Source organism: Zingiber officinale, chromosome 11B, assembly GCF_018446385.1.
Source record: "Zingiber officinale cultivar Zhangliang chromosome 11B, Zo_v1.1, whole genome shotgun sequence".
In the NCBI taxonomy this organism is placed as follows: Eukaryota; Viridiplantae; Streptophyta; class Magnoliopsida; order Zingiberales; family Zingiberaceae; genus Zingiber; species Zingiber officinale.
Window position 1 is genome coordinate 15,822,097 of NC_056007.1, and position 12,147 is coordinate 15,834,243.

At 37.3% G+C, this 12,147-nt stretch overlaps 2 protein-coding genes across 2 annotated transcripts; one reads left to right on the plus strand and one right to left on the minus strand.

The window, feature by feature from the left end:
- Positions 1–2,469: 2,469 nt before the first annotated feature.
- LOC122033803 (probable xyloglucan endotransglucosylase/hydrolase protein 30) lies at positions 2,470–4,755 on the minus strand. The gene is made up of 4 exons (XM_042592963.1): positions 4,578–4,755; positions 4,401–4,501; positions 3,151–3,359; positions 2,470–3,054 (listed from the first exon to the last, which is right to left on the minus strand). The coding sequence occupies exons 1-4, from the start codon at positions 4,753–4,755 to the stop codon at positions 2,529–2,531; spliced, it is 1,014 nt and encodes a 337-aa protein (XP_042448897.1). The 3' UTR covers positions 2,470–2,528.
- A 1,765-nt stretch (positions 4,756–6,520) lies between these two features.
- LOC122033804 (protein TOPLESS-RELATED PROTEIN 2-like) lies at positions 6,521–10,105 on the plus strand. The gene is made up of 16 exons (XM_042592964.1): positions 6,521–6,646; positions 6,732–6,911; positions 6,996–7,109; positions 7,199–7,357; positions 7,510–7,690; positions 7,789–7,915; positions 8,005–8,087; positions 8,174–8,312; positions 8,389–8,498; positions 8,584–8,653; positions 8,742–8,815; positions 8,877–8,972; positions 9,049–9,144; positions 9,229–9,356; positions 9,440–9,674; positions 9,757–10,105. Exons 1-16 carry the CDS (start codon positions 6,567–6,569, stop codon positions 9,946–9,948), a joined length of 2,064 nt encoding a protein of 687 aa, XP_042448898.1. The 5' UTR covers positions 6,521–6,566; the 3' UTR covers positions 9,949–10,105.
- Positions 10,106–12,147: the final 2,042 nt, after the last annotated feature.

Sequence of the window (12,147 nt, forward strand, 5' to 3'; positions counted from 1 at the left end):
TAAAAATCACCATGGTAGTTATACTAAGTGATTATATCACTTCTAAACTCCACTATTCACTCATTCATTTTTATTGAAGGGTTCTTACTAAGTGTAATATATATAATGATTTCTTCCACAATATAATTAATTGTTGATTTTTTTAAAAAAAAATGCTATTATTATATTATTAAATTAATGATGTTTAAATTTTTATAACTTTTAATAATATTTAATTAAAAACAACCATGAGGATCATATGAACTTCCTAAATTGTCATTTTTTATTATTAATTAAAGAAATGATTATCCTATATATTATTTATTAAATATATTTTCTTATTGTCGCAAGCATTTCTTGTAATAAATGGTACAAATAATCAAATATTTAAAGGGTAATTATTTGTATTAAGTCCATACTTTTGTAGTTAGTACCAGGTATTCAATTTTTTTAATGGAAATTTTCCACTGACTATTTGAATAAATCGAAGAAATATATATATGAAGACTCATCCTGACAGTCAACGTTCTTAGGTCTACTATTAATTAAGAAAAAAAAATCTTCTACAATATACTGTAGCTGAATTTCAAACTCCATATGTTTGATCTATCAATGGAGGACTTAATCATGACACCTTGTCCCAGTATGCAGTCCCCACTTTGATAATATGAACTAGTATAATAATGGTTAATTAAGTTATTTTTTCCTTATTGAATTTAGGATGAATTTAATTTTCACCATATTGAATAAAAAATTTAAAATTTAATTTATTTATTTTAATTCATGGGTTCTAGAGAAAATAAAAAACGATTAAAAATGGAAAGATGTTAAGGAAGGTAAATCTACACATTCATTTTATTTGAAGCAAAAAAGACAGAAGAGGCAGTTTAAAAGATTAAAATGCTCAAATTTCTTCCGAGAAGAAATAAATTTTGTTTTCTTTTATAATTGTACCTAATTAATCCTATCTTCTTTAACTCTCTCATATAGGTTTTTAAAAGAAAATTCAATATTTATCTTTTTATTCTCTCTAATAAAAAGAATAAATAATATTTTTCTAAGGTGAAGAACACTAGTATATTACATAAGATAACATTATTTAGTTAGTTATGAGAAGAGTTAGTTGTCTCTCCATCTTATTTAGAGCCTCCTTGTCTCCTTATTTGGAGTCTCCTTATTGCCTCGGTGTTCAAAGAACTTTAGGGTTGCCTCTTTTTTTTTTTTTTTTGAAGAGTTAGAGTTCGTGTCGTCCCATATGATAGTGAAAACCTTTTTCTTGTCTTCTGCCTTTAGTTTCTTTCTTTAGTTTCAAGTTCTCTTTCTCTTACTAGCCTTCCTTTTCTATATTCCTAATAGGTGATCATGTTAGCATATTCGATTGTTTTTATTCTTCTCAATCCTTTGTTTTCTCCTTTTTAAACATATCTTGTTTACTACTTTTTTTCTCTTTTTTTTAATGAAATGTAAATATATATAATGATAAAAATGTACAACGTCGGCCAACGATAGTTATTCATGTCTAATAAAGTATCATATCTAAATAGATATCCAAGAACCTATCTAAATCAAAACTCACACACGGGACATAGAGCGATTCCTTGACATCCATAAATAGTGGATCAAAACTCTTCGATATATTAGTAGTCAGTGCTCGTGTGTTGTTAGGGGTGTAATCGAGCTGAACCGAGCTGAATTTTTGAATGTTTGAGTTTGACTCGTTTATAATCGAGTCGAGCTCGAACTTTATTTAACGAATATATTCATGGTTCATGAGCTTATTAGAACTTTTATCGAGTCTAAACGAGCTTAATAAATATAAATTATAAATTTAAATATTCATTAAAAACTAAATTATATATTTAGAGAAAATTAAAATATTCTTGTTAAAATTTATAACTTTATTATAACAAATAAATTTAGTATATTTGTCTATATGTTTCATAAGTAGAGTGTAAAATCTATAAATTCAATATTAAAACTATTATTTTTTTATTTAAAAGTTGATTCATGAGTTTAACGAACATGTTCATGAGCTAACGAGTTGAATATTGTGAAGTTTGAGCTTGGTTGTTTATCTTAACGAGCCTCATTAAACGAACTTTTATCGAATCAAGTTTCGAATAGCTCATGAGTGACTTGGTTCATTTACACCCCTATGTGTTGATGACTCTTCCTCACACGATCTTCACCATGTATATGCCGTCTTATTGTACTCATAATGGTTAACCTAAAAAATTCAGATGAACTTACGTTGCTGGATGGTTGAGTTACTTTCTATTTAATTCAAGTGTAAAGTGGTGAAGATATCTTTAATTCAAGTGTGCGTGGAAGTAGTTGAATCCTTTGAGCTAGAGTAGGTATACCCGTTGAGATGATCTTAGAAACTTGTTCAAAGCATTTATTCACTTAGTTTATTTTATTATTACAATTTGATCACGTTAATTATGTTTGTATATATATATAATTCAGATCTTATTGATTCGGGTAAATTCGAAGTAGAATTCATACACATTTATCCCTCGAATTCGAATTTTGACATGGGTCATGGATCAGTACTGAGCTGCTGCCCTGGCTCCTCCTCTGCGGCGCCGGACCCGGCGTCGCTGCGCCTGGACCGGAGCCGGCCGCGGTCGAGCGTGCCCGGTCTCGCGGAACCGCGCCCGCTCCGATTCCACCACGCGGCAGTCCGGGAAGGGCGTCGGGTAGCGCAGCGCGTCGTAGCAGAAGGAGTACGTCATGTAGCGCTCGCGGAAGGCGAGCATGGAGCGGAGGCGGTCGGCGGTCATGTCGCCGAGCCCGGTGGCGGCGAGCGTCGCGTGGTCGTCGTCGTCGCAGGAGTCGTCGTCGAAGGGCGCCTCACGGAGCGGGTCGGCGCGGCAGCCGAGGAGGGCGAGGCCGTCGTACTCTGCGACGAAGGGCGCGTAGGCGTAGTCGACCTTGTACGTGCCGCCGGCGGTGGCCCAGCTGGAGGCGTCCCAGATGGTGGCATACAGCGACATGGGCTTCGACGGGTAGTCCCCGCCCATGGCCTCCGACCGCCGGACCTCCCTGATCGGGACGTCGTCGACGTAAAATCTGACCATCAACGACGACACGTACGGAGATTCGATCAATTCCCAATTAGTCGATCGAATTGAATTGGCTCGCCGAACACATCCCCTCTCGGCTTACATGATGTTCCGATCGATCCAGACGATGGAGTAGCGGTGGAAGCCGGCGGTGGGGTCGAAGGGGAGGAAGTAGCGCTCCTCGCGGCCGCGGCTGGTGCTGCCGTTGCCGTAGACGTTGGTCTGGACGCGCCACTCCTTGCCCTGGACGTTCCCAAGAAACTCGAAGTCCAGCTCGTCGTGCGTCCGCTCGAACACGTCGCCGTTCGACGTCTTCAGATCAAATTGAATCCACCTTTCTTTAGCAATTTCCGACGACCTCAATTCCGGCGAGGAACTGAACCATATACCAAAACAAAAAAACAAACGGGGGGGCATTTTCCCAAAAGGTCCATTTGTATTTTATAATTTTCCAAAACGCACACTACAATCTTATATGGGAAAAATCAAAAGACTAGAGAATCATCACCCTCAGTAATTTTATTCTAAAATTATTTAACCGACCATTATTATACAAGATACCAAATAGCTACTATACCATATACAAACTATTCCATAATAATTACATTATATTTAAAATAAATCTATGATTTATAATTTTTACCATGTATAAGATGTCTATTGTAAGTTTGATTTAAGATTTAGAATATCTAAATATTATTATATCAACCTACTATTTCCAATTTAAGATTTAGATATCTTAAATTTTAAATTTTAAATCTTAAAATCACACTAAATATATTGTATAATTTCTACATGTTATAATAACTACTTGATAGCTTGTACATATTGTACCAACTACTAGATAATTTTTATATTGTATAAATTTTAAACTCACTTGAAATACGTTGTAGTGGATAATTTTTATATATTTTAATAGCTATTCGGTAGTCTTTACATGTTGTATAAACTAACGGTAACTACTACACATTGTAGAAACTACCCGATAATTTTTATAATAACATTGGATCAAGGATAATTTTAGGGTAAAATAATAAGAGGAGCTCCCTTTTTTTTATATAAAAAATAACATCCTTTTAATAATTTAGAAAATCTGCATGTCTGTTTTATAATTTTTTTTCCCCATTTTATATTTATCCAAAGGATTTTTTTATAAAAAAATATTTAGCTTGGCCAAGCAACCGTGGCTGCCTAGCCAAGTAGCCAGCCACTGTGGCCAACAGATCACAGGAATTTTAATAAGAGTATTTTGGCAAAGAAAATATAAAATTTTGGTATGCGTTTGGAAAATTCTAAAACTCAAGTGGCCCTTTGAAAAATACCATAAAAGGAAAGGAAAAAAAAAACACTCACATAGAAAGCAATGACCACGCCGGCGGTGTAATCCGCCGGCAACTTCATCAGCGCGCTGAACAGTCCATACTGGTACATCGACGACGATATAAATCCCGATCCTATCAAATCGAACAAATCAAACTGATCAATGACATGCACCATCAACGCAAGCTCAAGAGCCCATCGATCGACTACCGGAATATTGATCCAGGTGGAGGCGCACTCTCCGGCCGTCGGCGGAGCGGACGAGCCGCTCATCGCCGAACAGCGGCGTGAAGCCCTCGTCGAACGTGAGGGTGCTCACGTTAAACGCGACGGCAACGGAGACGAGAAGGCAAAGCGAAAGAAAGAGGACCAACTTCCGGCGATCCATCTCGAACAGTTTCTTCAATGTGATCATTCAAAATTGCCGTTTTATCGGGAAAAAAAAAGTGGGAATTACTAAATTAAGTAAAATTCAAACGAGAAATTCGATAATAAAAATAAATTTAGTTAATTTAAGTTGGCATTAATTAAGGGGAGGAAATAAAAATAGAAGGCTAAAAATGAGTTAAAATGGGCTAAATAAAGGCAAAAAAAAAATAAATAAATAGATAAAAGAGGAAAAGACTAATTAAAATAATATATTTATGTTTATGTATATAGCAAATTAATGCATGCATCTACTTGGATAAATAAATATGGTTACTAATTTAAATACTACAGAATTTAATAATCTTCAGTTGTTTGGGGTAAATAATGTGTAATTAAAAATTTTAGATTTATTCGATGAAATAAAAATTTAAATATTAAAAAAAAACATAATTTAAGTAATAGCGAGCTTGACATGGAAGGCTCATATTGTATGAATGTCTTCCTTTTCGTGCGAATTGACCTTTTTGCCCTCGGACGACGGCAAGGAAGGAGGCGAGTAGCGAATGTGCATCGCTCTTTTTCGAATTTATTTGACTGTTTTGCCCTCCGGCGCCATATGCTTCTCCCCGAGGCGGCTGCCATGGCCATTTCCGCCGTGGGAGTATAAAATGAGCAGAGGCCGGGGCGACTGGTGAATTGGTGGTGACGACGGGGAGGAGGAGCAGGGGAAACGGATCTGCCGGAAAAGGGATTCCTTCCTCTACTCGATTCCCTTCTTCTTCTTCTTCTTCCAGGTAACTTCGCTTCTTTCCTTGGTGTTCTGGAGAGTGGATTTTTTTTTTTTGCTCGATCAAATGATCGAGTCCAGTTCTCAGGTGATCTCTTTCCTCTGTTTCGATGGAGATCCGTTGGCTTTTGCGGGTTAATGTTTCCCCCCTTTTTTTTTGTTCACAAGCTAAAAACGGCGAATTTTAGGGTTCTTTTTCTGTTTGATGATCTTCGTGAATATGTTGTTGGCGGATCTTTCAAATCTGAGGTTTTAATTTGGAAATATTAAATCTTCGATGCTTTTGACCACTTCTCGTGCCCTTTGTGCCTGTGTTTGCTCAGCGAGTGAGGAAAAACAAAATAGAAAAGGAAATAAATCTTATTTTCTATCGATTCCGTTTATATTGTTTGTTTCTTGTTTATATTTAGGGCTTCCTTCCAATTATACAAGAGAAAACAATCATTCAATTGGCTGCTGGGTGACAATGTCTCCTTTAAAAAAGGATATAGTTTTCATGATACGAAGTTTCTAGGTGAAGGGAAGTTAAAGGAAACAGTTCCTCGACTCGATTCCCTTCTTCTTCTTCTTCCAGGTAACTTCGCTACTTTCCTTGGTGTTCTTGAGCGAGTGGATTTTTTTTTAATTTTTTTTGGTCGATCAATGATCAGATCGAGTCCAGTTCTCAGGTATCTCTTTCCTCTGTTTCGATGGCGGTCCGTTGGCTTTTGCGGGTTGATGTTTCCCCTTTTTTTTTGCTCGCAAGCTAAAAACGGCGAATTTTAGGGCTCTTTTTCTGTTTGATGATCTTCGTGAATAAGTTGTTGGTGGTTCTTTCAAATCTGAGGTTTTAATTTGGAAAGATGAAAACTTCGATGCTTTTGACCACTTCTCGTGCCCTTTGTGTTTGTGTTCGCTCAGAGAGCGAGGAAAAACAAAACAGAAAAGTTAGTAAATCTTATTTTCGATCGATTCCATTTATGTTGTTTGTTCCTTGTTTATATTTAGGGCTTCCTTCCAATTATACAAGAGAAAACAATCATTCAATTGGCTGCTGGGTGGCAATGTCTCCTTTAAAAAAGGATATAGTTTTCATGATACTAAAGTTTCTAGGTGAAGGGAAGTTAAAGGAAACAGTTCATATGTAAGCAGACTTCCTATCATTGGAATTGTAGTTTAGTCTTCCTGAACATCATCCATGTTTGCTGAAAGTATCAGTTGAATCGCAGGTTGGAACAGGAATGCGGGTTTTACTTCAACATGGAACATTTTGAAGATCTAGTTCAGGCAGGCCAGTGGGATGAAGTAGAACGATATCTCAGTGGTTTTACCAAAGTCGACGACAATCAATATTCGATGAAAATCTTCTTGGAGGTCAGAAAACAGAAGTACCTTGAAGCACTTGAAAGGTAGGATCACATTGCTATTCTTTGTCGCCTTTGACTAATGTTTTGGATTCATATGATCCAATTTTAAAGTGTTGTACTTTTCAGTAATGATAGGACTAAGGCCGCCGAGATATTTGTAAAAGATCTCAAGGTTTTTTATACCTACAGCGAGGAGATCTTCAAGGAGGTGACTATGTTGCTTGATCCGGAGAAATATAGGTAGTCCCTTTAGATCGATCGAGATTCTCATGATGCTTGGGTTAGTTGGTGTACTGAGTTACCATTCTTTATTTTCATTTTGCTTCCAGTAAGAACAAGCAGCTATCCAAGTGCAGACATACAAAATTGGCACGCAACATAATGTTTATGGAGCTTAAGAAGCTTATCGAAGCTAATCCTTTACTTAATGACAAGTTAAACTTTCCATCATTTAGTTCTAATCGCTTAGAGGCCCTAGTCAACCAAAGGTACAGATTCAATTTCTCAGTGTATGTTTTTATTTACGAAAAGGTTTTTAGCCCTTGGACATCTTCCACCTTTGGTTCTTCTTTGTTGTGCTTGTGTTATCTGTGCTTAAATTTGAAGTTCAGTATCAATCTAAATGCTACTCCTTGTCTAGTCTTAATTGGCAGCATTATCTTTGCAAGGATCCCCAACCTGACCCTGATATTGAAACACTCTTCACTGATCACTCTTGTGCTTCTTCTGCCAATGGTGCACGACCACCTCCTGCAAGCAATGAACCATTCTTTGCGCCTCCTTCCAACTCTGCAGCATTCCGACCGTCAGCCACTCATAGTGTAAACAGAATTTTGTTGTTGATGTTGTTTTTGTTTCTGATTGAGCATTCTTCTTTTTTCCTCCGTATCACTGCCTTATGTCCTACAATTTGATTCAGCCGTTTCAACCAGTTGTTTCTCAACCTGCAAGTGCCATGGCCGGGTGGATGGCCAATGCTAACCCACCATTAACTCAGGATGCTCCTGTAGTACACCTACCACATTTTGGACAACCTTCCAGTTTCAGTATGTCACCTTCAAAATTTTCATCTCCTATGTGATTATTACAAGTTGTAACATTTTGCCAAAGACAAGTGATGATTATCGACTTGCAGCATCGTTTCTAAGTAACCCGAGGCTTCATATTCCAGATGCTGTACACTTGATGAAGAGAATTCACATAGGCCAACCAGATGAGGCACAAGAATATTGCTCTTCTTGTTTTTGTTTTTGTATTAAGATGCCATTTGTCGTATCAAACTGAATATTATCTTTGTTATCTAGGTATCACTCTCAGATGCAACTCATCAGCACACCATTTTTCCCAAGGATGGCATTCCCCAAATTGTCATATGGACTTTTAATCAGGGCTCTGACGCGATGAGCTTGGACTTTCATCCTATACATACTCGAATTCTTCTAGGTAGCTTCACGAATCGCGTATATGTAGAACCATATCATTTCGTATTCACCAATAGCATCTCAACTTTACCTTTCAGTTGGAACAAACGTCGGTGACATTACCATATGGGAAGTCGGATCGAGAGAAAGGATCGCACACAAGACTTTTCGAGTTAGGGATATTGATTCTTGTTCTTTGGCCTTCAAGGTATACCAACTGGAAACATTACATGCTGCTTTACCATACTGTAATAACATGATTTCCTACTCAAATGATTTACAATATTTTGCAGACAGTGCTTGCAAAAGATGCTTCAGTTACTGTCAAACGATGCATGTGGTGTCCTGATGGCTCCATTCTTGGTACATAAGCATACCTATAATGAATGTGTTTCATTTTCTTCTTATCTGATTGTTCTAAGATTCTTGTATCTTATTGGGATGCTCGTAGGTGTTGCATTCTCAAAGCATCTAGTCCAGACATATACTTTTGATTTAAATAGGGAATTGCATCAAATGCTGGAGGTAAGCTATGAATACTAAATTTTTAAAAGCCAATGGTTTCTGACAACTTCTTGTTGCACAGATTGATGCTCATGTTGGCAGTGTCAATGACATTGCATTTTCCCGTCCCAATAACAGTTTGTCAATTGTCACTTGTGGTGATGACAAGACAATTAAAGTGAGTAACGAATGGTGTGGTTTAAATACATTGCAAAGATAGAAAAGTATGTTCTTAGAATCTTTATAATGGACAGGTTTGGGACACTAAAACAGGGCAAAAGCAGTACATATTTGAGGGGCATCAAGCCCCAGTTTACTCTGTCTGTCCTCATTATAAAGAGTCTATCCAGGTTTGAATGTACCAGAAAACTTTGTAAAGTTAAACTGAGCTATTTATTTACACTCACTTTGGAAATTCCCTCTTGTTCTTCTAGTTCATCTTCTCTACTGCAATTGATGGGAAAATCAAAGTATGGATTTATGATTGTTTGGAATCGAAAATTGACTTTGATCCTCCTGGACATTGGTGCACCAGAATGCAATATAGCACTGATGGAACAAGGTAGAGATATATCAAACTAATACATCTCCAGCATTGGCAATCTCTTCGATTACCCTAAATCTGTATATCATCTCCTCATGCAGGCTTTTTTCGTGTGGAACGAGTAAAGATGGAGAAACACTTCTAATGGAGTGGAATGAGGGTGAGGGATCTATTAAAAGGATCTACTCTGGCTTGAGAAAAAATCCATCAGAAGTTGTCCAGTTCGACACAACTAAGAATCACTTCTTGGTTGCTGGAGATGATTTCGCGATTAAGTTTTGGGACTTGGATAATGCTAATATCTTGCATTCTATTGTCGCAGACGGAGGACTTCCTGTTAGTTGCTTTTATCACTCTGATTGCCATTGAATTCGTTACGGTTGGATGTATTTGCTTACCCCTTCCCTTCTTAATTCAGTTGCAGGCAAGTCCAAAGGTGAAATTCAATAGGGAGGGCACACTTCTTGCGGTTACAACAAACAATTGTAGAATCAAAATCTTGGCGAACGCCGATGGACAAAGAATCGTAATGATGAACGAGGGATCGCGAGGCCCTTCTCAACACATTAGTACAAATGTTAAGGTAGATTTCAAGCCACCTAAATTTTGATACAGAAGTAAAAGTTAAAAACTTGTTGAGCTATTGAACTCTACTTGAAGAATAATTAACAGTGGTCCATTTTACCACTTGTATACACATATGTAATGCCAACATATGCAATGCAGTCATTGTTTTAAGCTTCGATCGACTCATCCAAACCAAAGTGATTCATTTGCATAAAACATATCTTTCCGAATATACTGGAATAGAGAAGAATGATAAATGATGTTTATTTAGATTAAATATAGAGAATCAACAAAATGGGAAAGGAAAAGCTCTTTGCATTATATATATATATATATATATATATATATATAAGAAGATATTGATGGCATATCCTTCCTCACCTGCTTGGGCTCTTCCTCTCCTGACGCTTTATGAGTTGAAGCAATGACAATCTCTTAGCTGGCCGAGATCCGATGGCCTACAAAGCAAAGCACGCAGGGGCCGACGGTATTGGCGTGACCCCTCTTATAATCAAGTCTAACACCGGGCTAAGAAATGGGACTCACAAAGATGTGTGAGAGAAAGAGAGTGAATAAGTAGTGGAGAATTGTTGTCACTACGTGTAAAAAGAAAACCATCATATTGGCGCCATTTTTGGAAACACGGACGAAAGATGTGAAGGAAAAAGCAGCGATCGCTCGGATGGTCTTCCCCAACCAACCAGCCGAAGCATTATCTGTTGATTTGTTTGTTTTTTTTTCCATCATCACAGGTTCTAAAATTCCTAATCTATTGTAGCGGTCTATTGACTCCTACAGCTGATTTTTTCCAAGAGATCCACGGCATGATCCAGATCTTGGCCCCTCCCTCTGCAGTGGTCCACTTTTCTGCGATTGTGAGTGTTGTCGTGATGGTAGCTGCCACTGCTGCTCGAGGGCAGGCAAAACGATGTTGCCTCCCTGACCACTCGTGGAGAGGGCAAATGTTGGATCCGGAAGTGGCTCCTATTTAGACATCAACATCACAACTGTATGAGCGATCAGCCTGGAGGACGTCCTCGCCACTTCCACCGCGACCCATGATCTGGGAGGAGTTTACTAGTTTCTTGATGACTTCCACTTTTGGTTTGTGGCTGGAGCAAGAAAAATCAAATAATTCCAACTTCGTGGATGATTTCGATTCAGGTATGTCCATTCTCCTTTCAGTTTGACCAAGTATGTGCTTGTGCCCTCCAACAAAGGGACGACAACTCCCGTCTGTTTGCTTCGGTGCGAATCCATCGCCCGAGTTTAAGAACTCTGCTTCGGATCAAGCTTTCCTCGACAGATCAATAAACCTCTGCCCAAAAAAGTCATAGTACGCTATTCCTAGAGATTCCAAGGCTAGTTGTTGAGCGCAAGGAAGATTTTCATATAGATGATTTTCATCTCACACACATCTAACTCTCTCCATCGCATATTCACTCACAAACATATCCGGAGTCTCATTTTTCATCCCGTTGCTAATTTGATCATCGAAGTGGCCACACCGGCCTCAGCCTGACATGCTTTGCTTTGCAAGTCATTGGATCTCAACCAACTAAGAGATTTATCTTGATTTTGGGGTTAACAAAATTTTTAAATCAAAAATATCCTCCAATATTTATACTTTATGAAAAAATACCCTTAAGAGTTTTATAATAAAAATTTTATTTTAAATTATAAAAACTAAATAAAAATATATGATATTTTATTTTAAAAATGCTAAAAAATGTAAAGTTAAAACAAACATAAATTTTAAAATAATAATAATAATAATTAGATTATATTTTATTCCCCATAACCTTAGTTATATGATTATCTGATAATCATCTAATTAAAAATATATATAATAATATGAATCAAGCGCACCATTAGTATCAAGGAGTATTACTTGCTTGATCTTCATGCACCGTAGGTAAATCATTATATGAAGTAGCATAAAACTGCACTCGACATAACAAAATAGATAAGTCATTGAACTAAGGGGGCAAATCATGGTATGGAGTACCCTAGTCGACATGGGTGAACTTTGTTGTTTCATCCGCCATCCAATACAGTATTGCTCGACACAATAAAATAGAGGACAGATTAGATATAAACTTGGGAGGGTTCATTTCATAGATGATCTTATATTACTCTTATCCATAGGCACTTTCTTTTAATTCCTTTAAAGTGGAATCTTGGTTGCTATCTCTATAGATGCTCATTTGCATACGGAACTTAGACTTCTGATAAAATGTTT